The sequence below is a fragment of the Sceloporus occidentalis genome, unplaced genomic scaffold, assembly GCF_023333645.1.
Source record: "Sceloporus occidentalis isolate IW3139 unplaced genomic scaffold, rSceOcc1.0.p SCAF_90, whole genome shotgun sequence".
Classification (NCBI taxonomy): domain Eukaryota; kingdom Metazoa; phylum Chordata; class Lepidosauria; order Squamata; family Phrynosomatidae; genus Sceloporus; species Sceloporus occidentalis.
Window position 1 is genome coordinate 3324511 of NW_028317070.1, and position 13667 is coordinate 3338177.

A 13667-nucleotide genomic window follows, 5' to 3' on the forward strand; every position below is an offset into this window, starting at 1 on the left:
TCTGAAATAGCGTGACCTCACACCAGTCACGGCACCACTTCAGCTGATATTTTGTCAGCAAAAACTTTACAGTAAATTTTCCTTGAAAAGGCTTTTTGGATCCTTACACTGAATGTGCATGAAAGTTATATTTTAAGCAACCTTGTGACACTATTTTAGCAGCGGTGTCTGTAGGCTGAGCAACACTATTGTAGTGTAGTTACTATAACTTTTTTTTTAAAACTACAACAATATGAAGCTCATTTCATACATCTATATGGATATTTATATTTTTCTATATTTAGATATTTTAACATAAAAAAACCTCACAGTTTCCTATTGGAAACACTCTGCCAAGCCCCTCGCTCTTTGTCAGAGTCCGCACATTATTATAAATAAATCTCAATAAGAAATGATTCCAACTAATACAGCGTAGAAACGACGAGGGTGAAGTGCAGGAGAACCAGGAATAATCGAGGCAAGTTGAGGTCAGGATACTGGAGTAGGACTCGGGACGTCAGGATACAAGTATAGGGCATGAACGAAGGTCAAGCTCAAACAGAATGCAGCAGTACAATAAGATGAGGCAAGACGTGTGGTCAAGGACAAAAACTAGAAACCGGTGCAGGGCTCAGGAGACCGCAAAATCAAGGAATAGCAACCAGAGACTTAGAATAGGTCTTGCTGCACAGCAGGGACAGCGAGAACATGCCCCCAGGGTACATGCCGTTAGTACTCCAGCAACGCGGGACTGGAGCGGCAGTAACCTAGTAGAGGTCGTAACACAAATATCGTCCTGATTTTGAATCCATTCTACCTTATGAAAATTAAAAGGAACCTATGGAAGATAACTGAATGAAAGTTAAGAATGCTGGCACCTTTTTTTCAAGCAGTAAAAGGCACTGTAGTCTGTGCAAAATCGAAAGTTATGTGAAATGTGTAGAATATTAAAGTAAGTACCATAATAGTAAATGGCTTGTCATGGAAAATGCTGCCAGTGGATTTTGTATTTTGTCAAAATTGGTACTTTGTTTAGAGCATTAACAAAATGGGGACTTTATTCATGCAAAACCCCCTTAGCATACATTTACACAGTCTCAGTACTCAGTCTCAGTACTCTGGTTAAATATACAACTACATTAACTTACAATAACTTACAATAGTATGTAATTTGGATCCCCGGAGCTACCTAACAATAGCCTGGATTTTTTTATTATACCTAGAATAGACATGATATTGTAATTCTGTGAGGCACAATAGATTCAGCAAACAGAATGCATTACTTGTCATCTATAAATGCATTACTTGTGCATTGATTGGATCAAAGTCTTCAATGTAGTACCAAAGAAAGGACGGGATATAGTTTTCAGTGTTTCGGATATTTTTGCTATGTCCAACATCCTAGGCGTTGTATAACTCTAGTTGTCCACATACTCAGTAAGTATTAATTGTGACAGCTGTCCTCCAAAAGGTGTATGTTGGGATATCGGTGATCTTTGTGTCTGCTCAAATGCACCTAACAATTTGATCTCCAGAATAGTGGTTCTGTTTATCACTATACACCTCCAGCCCCTTTTACCTCCAAGTGTCATCTAGATATGCATTTTGTGTAGCTAAATCTTCTTAGCTATCCTGGCTTTCATAAGGTGATAAATGCAGTCTTTAGTAAAAGCTTACTAAAGATTACATTTTATTTGGTCAGCATAGGAAAATGTGTGTCACATAAACTTTTAGGATCCAGTGGTGGCTTCTTCAGAAAAAAGACTCCATCCTCTCTTGGACCAAGATGTCTATGACCATGTTCCTTATATGTAGATGGAGGCTTAGACCTACATATAGAAGACATAGAACAATGAAAACACGCTTCTAGATCATAATATATTCATTCTTTATCTAAACTAATGTTTCATGTAAATGATAACGGAAATAAATACACGTCATTGGGGAAATATTAATGAACAATAAAATGCATCATTACCACTTATACACTACGTATAATTATGTCTGGGGTTAGCTACCCATATTATATTTACTTGCAAGTACTTCATCACAGATATTGATAGTATTAACGTTAGACTTTATTGATGGCTCGATTTTACTCCATGAAGCGAATTTTATTAAAGTATCAATAATAAGACAATTTCTAGAAATTAACAGTTCACAATGTGTGATATGCTAATATTTATCTTTGCCATCAGATTTCTACCCAATCTTCAAAGGACACGTATGGGATTAGTCTTTTGGATGTTCCTTCAGAGACTGATCTGCAGATATACACAAGGTAAGATTTCTATTTTTCAATTTACAGTACATTAATATGTATATCTAGGTACTGAAAAATCAAGCGTGCGTGTCCTGTCATGTATGAAAATACTTCCAACAATTTATAAATATAATGTTTATTTGAGCTCACATACCACCGTGTGACCCTTTGTTGCTATTTTTAATTTTTCCTCACTGGACTGGCTTTGTGGCTGGAAGGTGATGGATAAATTTTTATTATGCTTACCATAGGCTAGGGCTGTATAGCGCTATAATTTTAACTCTTCTGCCACACATTGCACTTTGTACATGTTATGTGTGTGACTCTATTTGAATTTTGACACAGCTTTGTGCACATATGCCACAGTGAAACTGGTTCACCGAAGACTCTGCTTTTTTGGTGGCGGAGGTGGATTGGCCTTTTGTCCACTATCTCCCTTTGAAAACTTAATTGGTTCTCCTCTTTGGGGGATAGAGGTAGCAAGAACATCCTGACCTTCTGCTGACCATTTGGCTGAGAAGGAAGGGGGTCACATATTCCCAAGAGGGCAGGGATGAGGCTAGGATTAGTGGCGCCTGAATGCAGTATTACTTCGGTTCTCCCCACCCACACGCATACCAGCACTTAAAATTGCTCTAACACCATACACTAACACACACCCACTTTGACACCATAAACACATTCTCCCTCCCTCTCCCAGGAGCCACTATGCTCATCGCTGACATCATACTCGGACACACACGTGCTAACACAGTACACTCACACCATGCTAACCCCATGTGCTCACACACACCTGCTCTAACACTATACATTAACACACTTTTTCACACACACTCTGGCTCTTCACCTCTCACGTACCTCTCCATCTTTTCCCCTCCCCCTTCTCATCTACAGTGTAGTTTATACAGATAGTTTGCTCTCTTTGCCTCTCTTTGCCTCCCCTTACCTCACACACAGAGCCTTTATCTTCAGTGCAGCTCACATTCTATGTGCAAGGTGCCGCTGTTACTACGGAGTTACAAAACATGCGTTATGTGACCCTGTTGATGCTTCCTGCATGGGAGGAATTAGCCTGAGAGGGGCAAAATTGGGGACCCAGTGGTTCACTGTGGCACATGATCGATAGGGAAGATGCATGCTTCAGTCACTGACAATGCTGGGAGAGGCCCAATGGTCATTAATCTAACCTGCATTTCTACTTTGATGGCTCTCTGTTATATCTATATATAAAGTATTTTGATCCTTAAGGTATATCTCCCATCAAACAGTATGAATATTATAAAGAAATAAATATACTTAATATTTAGCATAAAAGAAAATTATTACGGTATATAGTGTAAATGTAAATATATGCCAAGACAACATGCATGATTTTTCTCTAATTTGCACTACTGATTATCCTACCTACAGTTGCATGTGATTGCCGGAGAAACTAACACGAAACCTATGCAGTTTTGTTTCATAATATACATATCCCCCTCCTCCAATCCATGGATCAATGCCTGCCAATCAGTAGTCTTTTCAGTACTAATTTGCAATCAATGGTATCTAGCTTTCTGGGAAAATAAAGTAACACGAGGAGCACTTCCCTTACCATATGCTAAGTAGAGCTTGGAATGGTCCATGCCACCAGTACCCTAAACACCTCTTCAAGTATGATATTTAGTCCTTTATAAACCCCTGGTTAACAAATTATAACTGTTAGAAATATTAGATAACTGTCACGTACAAGTAATTGGAGACACCGTGGTCAGGTAGGACTCCAGGACAGAACAGTTCATATAAGCCGAGGTCAGGATTCCGGAGAGCAGGATAGTCGTATAACGTAGCCGAGGTCAGGATTCCGGAGAGCAGGATAGTCGTAAACGTAGCCGAGGTCAGGATTCAGGAAAACAATGAAGTCAGAAGAGCCAGGATCAAACACGGGAAACAGTATTCAAACGCTATCTGGGAGCTAGCACTAGGCATAGACAACCATCAGAAGGCAAGGCATAACTGAACTGAGCAGGTTTAAATAATGAACCACAGGGGAAGTCCGAATCTCCCGCCAAAACCTCATGACGTCACTTCCAGTGTTCGGGACTCGCGGCCATCATGAGTGTGGCGTAACCTCCCTTCATATAGCCCTGCAGTTTGGGAGTTCGCCACCAGAGGGCGCGAGCGCAGAAGCAGGATGCCGTGACCCAGGAGGTCTGCCTCTCCTGCGCAGCACTTCAGAGGACGGCGGCGGAAGCGGCTGTGCGTCGGAGGGGGGTCTCCCTCTCCTTCGTGGCGGCTGCTGTGGAGGTGGCCGTGCGTTGGAGGGGGGTCTCCCTCTCCCTCGTGGCAGCTGCAGTGGGGGTGGCCGTGCGTTGGAGGGGGGTCTCCCTCTCCCTCGTGGCGGCTGCAGTGGAGGTGGCCGTGCGTTGGAGGGGGGTCTCCCTCTCCTCCGTGGCGGCTGCAGTGGAGGTGGCCGTGCGTTGGAGGGGGGTCTCCCTCTTCTTCGCGGCGGCTGTTGCGGCAACGTGGGAGCCGAGGACAGGTGAGTAACAATAACATAGGCATGTAAAATTAGACACAGTTCTTTCTATTTGCTGCTGCACATAAATTTGTTTCAGGTATATTAGTAGTTTGCATAAACAGTGGCAAAAAATTGCAGCAAGGTCCTCAGATGTGGTCAGAAGCTGGTGGGTCTTTGAGACTCTTAGCATTTTACCGTTGTTTAGCCTCAACAGATAAATACTATGACCTATGAATGTAATTTATTGTAAATAATGAAGGGGAGTTTAGAAGGTTAGGTTATTTGTATTATAGTCTGATGTGTTTGCTTCAATTTAACAGCAAGTAAGCAATATTTATTGTACCGTGCCAATAATGAGGTATCAGGTTGCAAAACACAAATTCCTAAGTAGTTGTGTGCATTCAGTTTCTCTCATGCTGTGTACTTAAAGTGGTTCAGCTAATGTCAATAATTTTGTATCTCATAACTAAAGTCTCATAAATATATGCATTTTGGTTGGGTTTCCCCAGCACGGGAAAATGCATGTACATTATTTAAAACATTTCGAGATGATTAAGTATCCAGCTCATCTCATAACACTACAAGGGGCAACCTTTCTCTGTACAGTGGGATTAGGCATAGTTTGAAATGCTCCCCTTTGTAGTTAGCTACGTTCCCTCTGGACCACATCTACTTCCTCCAAGCTCCCATATGTAGATGGACAGTACCTGTGGCCCAGCATACCCCAGTATGTGTTCCCAGGTATCTTTATCATAGGCAGCTCTTGTGTCTAACTTCTAATCCAATAGGTATATGGTACTCTTCTACTATACAGGTTCCTAGCTTTCTAATATCTCACATAGAACTTATTTAGACCTCAATTGTATACCTTGATTGATTGTATACCTATCTTGGCTTTCTCATAGGTTTGTTCATTTGGGACTCTGCCAGCACAGACAAAATAAAATTAATATGAAAACAACATCAAAGCCATTGGACACGGTTTTGAAACTGTAAGTACAACTTATAAAGTTCAATTTTATACATAAATATCACGGCAAAGCGGTAATGTATATGTTGAAGGGACTAGAAAAGCAATGTAATATATTCAGGAACATTGCTAGGCGTAAGTTACTCTTAATGAGTCTTACAGCCTTTTACTCAAAATAGAGTATGCATTATACATTCACACCTCCCATACACACATTACACATCTCATAATCTTATTGTAAGCTCCATTACAATAAGCTCCACTTGTCCCTCTTACGACACATCTGATAACATAAATTGCCAGTCGTTATTACCGGACCAACAAAGATATGACTTAAGAAACCAAATAATTTTGTGTTACCAAGTATATCAAAACACTTTTTTACTGCGTCTGCTCAAGCCCCCTGTTTATACATGCATTCCTATGCTGCATAATTTTGGTGAAGTAAAAACGCTTAAAAAACATACATTTAGGTCAGTTGAATATAGCATCTAATGTATATAATATTCTTGTCACTTTGGATGGGGCTTAAAGTAAGGTCTGATCAGCTTTTGAATTCCCATTAGGACAAGTCTCCACTATTGCCCAATCTATCTCTCTGTTGCCCACTGCCCCTGCTTCCTATACCCAGCCCTTCCATCTCCCTTGTGATCCTCCCAGCCCCCTCCTGCCCGTTTTGCTTTGACCCACCACTTCCCATTTCCCTCTGCTCTGATCCATCCCTTTTTTCTACCAACAGGGATATGAAAACACAGGCTGGTCTACCCTCCAAAATGTGTGTCCCCAAGCTGTCAGATTGAATGTGACAGTGCTCTAACTGAGGGCCATTACATTCAAAGGGGATTTAAATGGATGTGTGGAGGTTTGGGCATTTCACATTGGGGACATTATCACTGACAGCTCCTTCATGTTGTAGTGACTCAGGGGTCTCCTGCCATAATACTATAAGTATCCTGCAATCCTGCAGCCCCAATCACAGAGCTGTGACGGGGCTGCAAACATCTATCAACTATCTGTAAGTGGAGTCCTACTGGGGAACCGTTTGATTTCTGTACTGAGGACCCCTACTGGGGATGTCTTCACAAGGGGATCTCTAGACAGTGTGCATTGCTCTCTGGTGGAGACAAAAAGGACTACTATGAGAGAATAGAGAAGGAAAGCAGGGGAAAAGAGAGAGGCAGCCAGAGGGAGAGAAAAGAAAACAGAAGAGGGAGTGAAATATGGGGAGAAAAAAGACAGAGTTAAGGTAGAAGAAAGGGAAAGAAATAAGAAAGATGTAGAGCAACAAAAACAGAGAAAGAGAAACAAAAGGGAGAAAGAGAGAAGTGGGTGAGGGAGGAGGGAGAAAGAGAATAAGTAGTGGTAGAGAGAGTAAAAGGAAAGGGAGAGACATAAGATGGAGAGATAGAAGAAAAAAATGGTAGAGAGAGGACTAGAGAAAAAGAAAAAAGGAAGATTAAAAATTCACATCATTTTACTATTAAATAAATATATTTTTTCAGAGATTAACCGCAATGTTAACTTTGTTGAACCCTGGACACGGATTTTAGATTTATTCTAAGTAATAACCTTAAGTTGAAACATAATATTGAATGATGAATACAGGAATATTTTTCAAAGGTTATAATAACAGACTGAAAACTAAAAGCATATTCTTGTTTGCATAGACTAGCTGTTACATAAACAAATTTCTGTGGGGAAATGGAACTTTGTAATAGAAGAGACAGGCTTACCATATTATATGGTATAACAATTTTCAAATGGCTTTTCAATGCCAAGTTTAAAATAGAAAATGCAAGGACATTTAAGAGATTATAGTGAGAGTTGTAAGAACTAGGGATGACTAGGAGAACACATCACCTCATGGTACCACTGGAGGAAAAGAGTAGCAGCATACACTTAAGATATTGGATTGTGGAATTAACAAATTAGATGGCGTTAATTATGGTTAGTAATGCTTCCACTTGTTGGATACTGGAAGTGGTATTTAAGTATGTATTGTATGTTACAGTATGCCTTGTGTATATGACATTTGTGAACTTAGACTTTTGGATACATGCTTTTAGAAATAGGGAAGTTATGTGAATCACACATTAGTGTATTTCTCAAAATGTAGGTCTGTTTTGAATATTCACAATATCTTTAGAACACATCAGAATAAATCTCTAATATATTCTTGTAGTAAAAAATTGTGGATTTTTTTTTTGTGACCCCATCTACCATTATTAGTAGTCTTGGGCGGTATAAGTTACTCAGTATTATGAAGTGTAAAGGGAACAGCTATTGGTTTAGTAAAACCTCTGAAAGATAAGAGGGCTGTCGTGTAAGACGCTGTGGTTAAAATGGTTTAATTGACATGTAAAGAGGATAAAGATCTATTGAATAAGTTAGAAGCTAAAAGAGAGCAGAAAGTCAATTGGGCTCTTGAGTGATCCATTTTCAAGTTACTTATGACGTGCATATATGACGCATATACATGCAGAATGAGAGGTCTCTATACATAGACTGTTGCTCGCTTGTACAATGTCATGGCTTAATAAAACACATATTTGTGTATTGATCACTAAGACACTCTGGCGATACCATGTCTCCCTCTAGTTCTCTTTTTCCTCTTATCCTCTTACCTTAAACAATGGCTGTCATGTTGATCCAATTGAATTTGTATTCTTTAATGAATCTCCTGCTTTAGTATTGAAGAATAATACCAAACATAAAGTAAATGAAGCCGTATACTATATTAAAACTGCAACAAAATAAACATAACACTATAAATAACATATATATATATAATTCTCTTAAAATATCTCTTATATCAAGCATCTCTCTTTCCCTGCGATATTCTGGCCTCTTGGAGTACTTCCGCAAAAGCGCAGCCTTTCTCCTGTTCCTCCAGTCGGGGGAGAGGGTGTGTGCGGAGGCTCTGCCCGTTTGCTGAAGTACTTGGATAACGGAACTGTTGTTAGGGAGAAGCAGATGAAGAAAGAAGAACATAAAGAGGCAAAAGAAGAAGCCGAGCTGCAGAAAAGACAGGCACACAGAAATGGTCGGTGGAGAAGGTAGTGAGACATTGTGAGAGAGTGTGAGAGAGGGTCAGAAAGTGTGCGAGAGCATGAGTGAGGGTGAGTAACAAGCCCCTAGGCTTAGTCTGTGGTGCTGTGAGTCTGAATAAAAGATGACCTCAATTATAAGACGTGGTTTAATTATTTTTTTTCTGGAAAAAACTTGTCTTATAATTGAACAGTGTAATAACCCCTTAACGACAATTGCCGGTCCTGGCACGACACGGAAAAGCATGTGCTTTACGACAATTGACGTGCCAGGACCGGCACGTCTTTAAACGGGTGCAGAAAGCGATCTGTTTTCGCTTTCTGCACCCAAAAAACGTTGCTGAATGCCTCGACCTCGAGGCATTCAGCAACGCCGCTATCGGAACGAAGGGGCCATCTCTGGCCCCTCCACGGGGCGTCAACATCCGCCATACTTTGTATGGCGGCGGACGCCCGTATTAAAAGCGTTTAGGAGGCGATCGACGATCGCCTCCTAAACTTAAATGGTGTCGCTGGAATGCCTCGATCAGGAGGCATCCAGCGACACCAAACACTTACCTTTCGATGGGCTGTGACCGCTCCGGAGAGCGGTCACAGCCGCAGCTGCCGATGATCTTCGCCATCAAGCAAGATGGCCGCTGCCCTGTAACAGGAACAAACAAATTTTAAAAGTTCGCTAGACGGTCCAGACCATCTAGAGAACTTTGGCTCCACTTGCAGGTTGAATACAGGTACTGCATTCACCATGCAAGTCAATGGAAGCCAGCTTTCTAATCACAGTGTGATTAGTAAAAATAAATTAAAAAATAAAATAAAATTTATAATAATTAGAAAAAAAATAGTAAAAAACTAGTAAAATTTAAAAATCATTTCCCACTGATGTCACTATCAGGGGAACCTCCAAGTTGAAAAAAAATGTTAAAATTTTTTTTTAAAAAAAGACAAAAAAAAAATATATATATATAAAAATATATTTTTGTGAGCAAGTCCTAAAATTAGCATATTAGCTTAAAACAATTCTTGCATGGAAAGAGTTAAAATACTGGCATATTAAATGCCCGTGGGGTGTCTACTTTTAAAAAATGTATGATTTGATGGGGTAAATTGAATTGGCCAGGTTCAACAACGTCCCAATTAACACCGGGGGAAGGATGGCCACACACCTAATTTCCAATTAGAAAAATGCACACGTACCAAATGTGGCCTTTTAGTTCCCACAAAAATGACACACCCATGCATGTGGGATATCACTGCACTCAGGAGATGTTGCTGAACACATTATGGGGTGTCGTGTGACAGCGGCATATACCAGGAGCTGTAAATTCATACATAAAGTAGGTGTGTGTGGGAAAAATACACACACAAAAATACTACTGCAAACTTTGAAAACATGCTGGTGGTAAAATGTGTGCATGCAAAGAGTTAAAATACCAGCATTTAAAATACCCTGTGGTGTCTAGTTTTGAAAAATATATGGTTTTGTTGGGCACACTGAAATGGCCCGGCTCAAAGATGTACCAAATAGGGCATGGGCAGTGGATCCCCAAATGCCAAAGTTCAACATTGAAAAATGCGCATGCCCCAAATGTGGCCCTTTTGCCCCCAAACGGCCAGGCAAAATCCTTCATGTGAGGTATCGCTGTACTCAGGAGATGTTGCTGAACACATATTGGGGTGTTTTGTGATAGTGACATATACGAGAACTTTTTAATTCATACCTGAAGTAAAATGTGTGTGGAAAACCAAATGCAAAAAAATGACTACCACAAAGTTTGACAAAGACTGGTGGTAGATATGGTGCATGGAAAGAGTTAAAATACTAGCATTTGAAATACCCTGGGGTGTCTAGTTTTCAAAAATATATGGGTTTATTGGGCACACTGAAATGGCCCGGCTCAAAGATGTACCAAATGGGGCATGGGCAGTGGATCCCCAAATGCCAAAGTTCAACATTGAAAAATGCGCATGCCCCAAATGTGGCCCTTTTGCCCCCAAACAGCCAGGCAAAATCATTCATGTGAGGTATCGCTGTACTCAGGAGATGTTGCTGAACACATATTGGGGTGTTTTGTGATAGTGACATAAACGAGAACCTTTTAATTCATACCTGAAGTAAAATGTGTGTGACAAAACAAATGCAAAAAAATGACTACCACAAAGTTTGACAAAAACTGGTGGTAGATATGGTGCATGGAAAGAGTTAAAATACTAGCATTTGGAATACCCTGGGCTGTCTAGTTTTCAAAAATATATGATTTGATGGGGTAAATTGCATTGGCCGGGTTCAAAGATACCCGAAATGGCACATGAGGGGAAGAATTACCAGATTTGGAAAAAATGGCTTTGAAATAGCAAAACGCTACCTGTACTTATTGCCCCATAATGGGTAGAAAAAAGCAAAAAAACATAAAAACATTGGGTATTTCTAAACTCAGGACAAATAGTAGAATCCATTTAGCAGGTTTTTTCATTACCTTTTATAGATGAGTAAAAGATTTTTCAACTAAAAGTTAGAAACAGTCATTTTTTTCTAAATTTTTCACCATATTTTATACTTTTTTTAGTAGTAAATAATATGATACAATCAAAACAATGTCATCTAAAGAAAGCCCTTCTTGTCCTGAAAAAAACAATATCTAATGTGTGTGGGTTCAGTAAACGGGAAAGAAGAAAATTACAACTAAACACGAGCAGCGCAGAAATGTTAAAACGGCCATTGTCACGAAGGGTACAAAAAGTAAAATCAGCCTTTGTCACGAATATATGATTAGGTAAAGTGGGCACTAGTATGGTGCAAAGTGTTATTTGTTCTGTTATATAATAAACAAACAGCAACCAATGGCTCATACCAGCATATAACTGTATTTTAAAACTTTATATAATATGTTTGGTTTTTTTATCGGGCACAAGAGCCACTTGTTATGTAAGTAGTACAATATTTTAGCTTTCCTGGAGGGGCTCTTTGGTCTGAATTGTTGTTTGCGGAATATATGTGCAGTTTGATGAGTTGAGCTGTAAAAAAAAGGCTTTAGCTTCAGCTCTTTTTGTTAAGCATTCTAGAAATCTAATACCATGGAGACATTTTTTTTATTTTTAATAACTTAGTATTTGAAAAAATATATTTGCATACAGTCCTGTGACTGTACACTTTCTTTGAATTCTATGGTTTTACATATCAGGACATAATAACAATCATCTATGTTCCTTAGCAGATCTAAAAATTAGGTGAAAACTGTGTCATGATTTATTCAACAAAAAAAAAACCACCTTTAGCAGCAATAATTTGAAGTAATTGTTTTCTGTATGACTTTGCCAGTCTCTCACTAACTTTGGTCCACTCTTCTTTACAACATTGCTTCAGTTCATTGAGGTTTCAAAGCCATTTGGCTATGCACAGCTCTCTTAAGGTCCAGCCACAGCATTTCGATTGGGTTGAGGTCTGGACTTTGACTGGGCTATTGCAACACCTTGATTCTTTTCTTTTTCAGCCATTTTGTTGTAAAGTTGCTGGTGTGCTTGGGATCATTGTCCTGTTGCATGACCCAACTTCAGCCAAGCTTTAGCTGTCAGACAAATGGCCTCACGTTTTACTCCAGAATACTTTGGTATACAGCGACTCAATGTCGGGAGCGGCTGATCATCAAAACTCTGCGATGTCCAATGATGATAGCCAGAAGTCAGGAACGGAGAGAGCAGCCTTGTCGATAATTGATAGCCAAGGGTCAGGATCGGAGAGATCAGTGTAATCAATAATCATTAGCCAAGGGTCAGATCGGAGAGAGCAGCATAATAAATAATCATTAGCCAAGGGTCAGTAACAGGAATCAAACAATAGGAAACGCACTATAGAGCTATGTTTGGCACAATAACTGAGCACTGAGTGCTGGTTTTTAAATCCACTGCCAGGGTTAGCCCCGCACCATGTGCATGGCTTCGTCAACGCGTGTTCCCCGCCTTGTCCATTCAGGGATGAAAAAAGAGAGGTGGGGGCGCGTGCTCCTAGACACTGCCGCGAGGACAGCCGACGGAGCAGGAGCGGGTATGGTGGTGACGGCAGCGGTGTGGGAACTGGTACCCACGGTCTGCGGGTACTCGTGGTCTCGGTTGCGGACCCTGACACTCAGTGACTGCAAGGTTCCCAGGTCGTGTGGCTGAAAAACAAGCTTGACTCATCATCACCACTCCCCCACCATTCTTGACAGTAAGTATGAGGTGTTTGTGCTGATATGCTGTGTTTGGTTTTTGCCAAACGTGGCACTGTGCATTATGGCCAAACATCTCTTATTTGGTCTCGTCTGTCCAAAGGTCATTGTTCCAAAAGTCTTATGGGTTGTTCAGATGCAACTTTGCAAACTTTAGCTGTGCTTCCATGTTCTTTTTAGAGAGAAGATGCTTTCTCCTGGCAACCCTTCCTAACAAACCATACTAGTTCAGTTTTTTCTACTTGTACTGTCCTGAACTTTTAACATGCTAACATTTAACACCCTAAATGAGGCCCGTAGAGTCTGAGATGTTATTGCACAGTCTGACCATGAGATGAATTTGCTGTAATTTGCACTCCTGGGAAGAGTTTTAAGGCCATATCCAAAAAATGTAAAGTCCATCATTCTAAAGTGAAGATTATTAAAAAGTGGAAAACATTCAAGACAGTTGTCAGTCTTCCCACGAATGGTCATTGCTGTCTTTCCTCCTTGGCATTGGGTTAAAACACACCTGAATGCTCCAGACCAGCAAAGCGCTAAATCCTTAGCTTTTATCGAGGTGGCTACACTTGCTAATGATCAATTAATCAAGGATAATTGATTAGCAGGACCTGTAGGCTACTTAATTGCTATGGAAGCAGTAAGTGTGTACTTATTTTTTCACACATGGCTTCTCCATTTTGGTTTTATTTTTGTTGAATAAGTC

The 13667-nt window shown here is 40.2% G+C and overlaps 1 protein-coding gene across 1 annotated transcript in view; it reads left to right on the forward strand.

Annotated features, from left to right (window-relative positions):
• Positions 1-13667, forward strand: part of LOC149284617 (polyphosphoinositide phosphatase-like) — a 123089-nt gene that overhangs the window by 91026 nt on the left and 18396 nt on the right. The window contains exons 22-23 of the mRNA XM_089496466.1: positions 2178-2260; positions 5648-5734. Coding sequence (XP_089352592.1) covers positions 2178-2260; positions 5648-5734 — 170 coding nt within the window. The remainder of the gene's footprint in view (positions 1-2177; positions 2261-5647; positions 5735-13667) is intronic.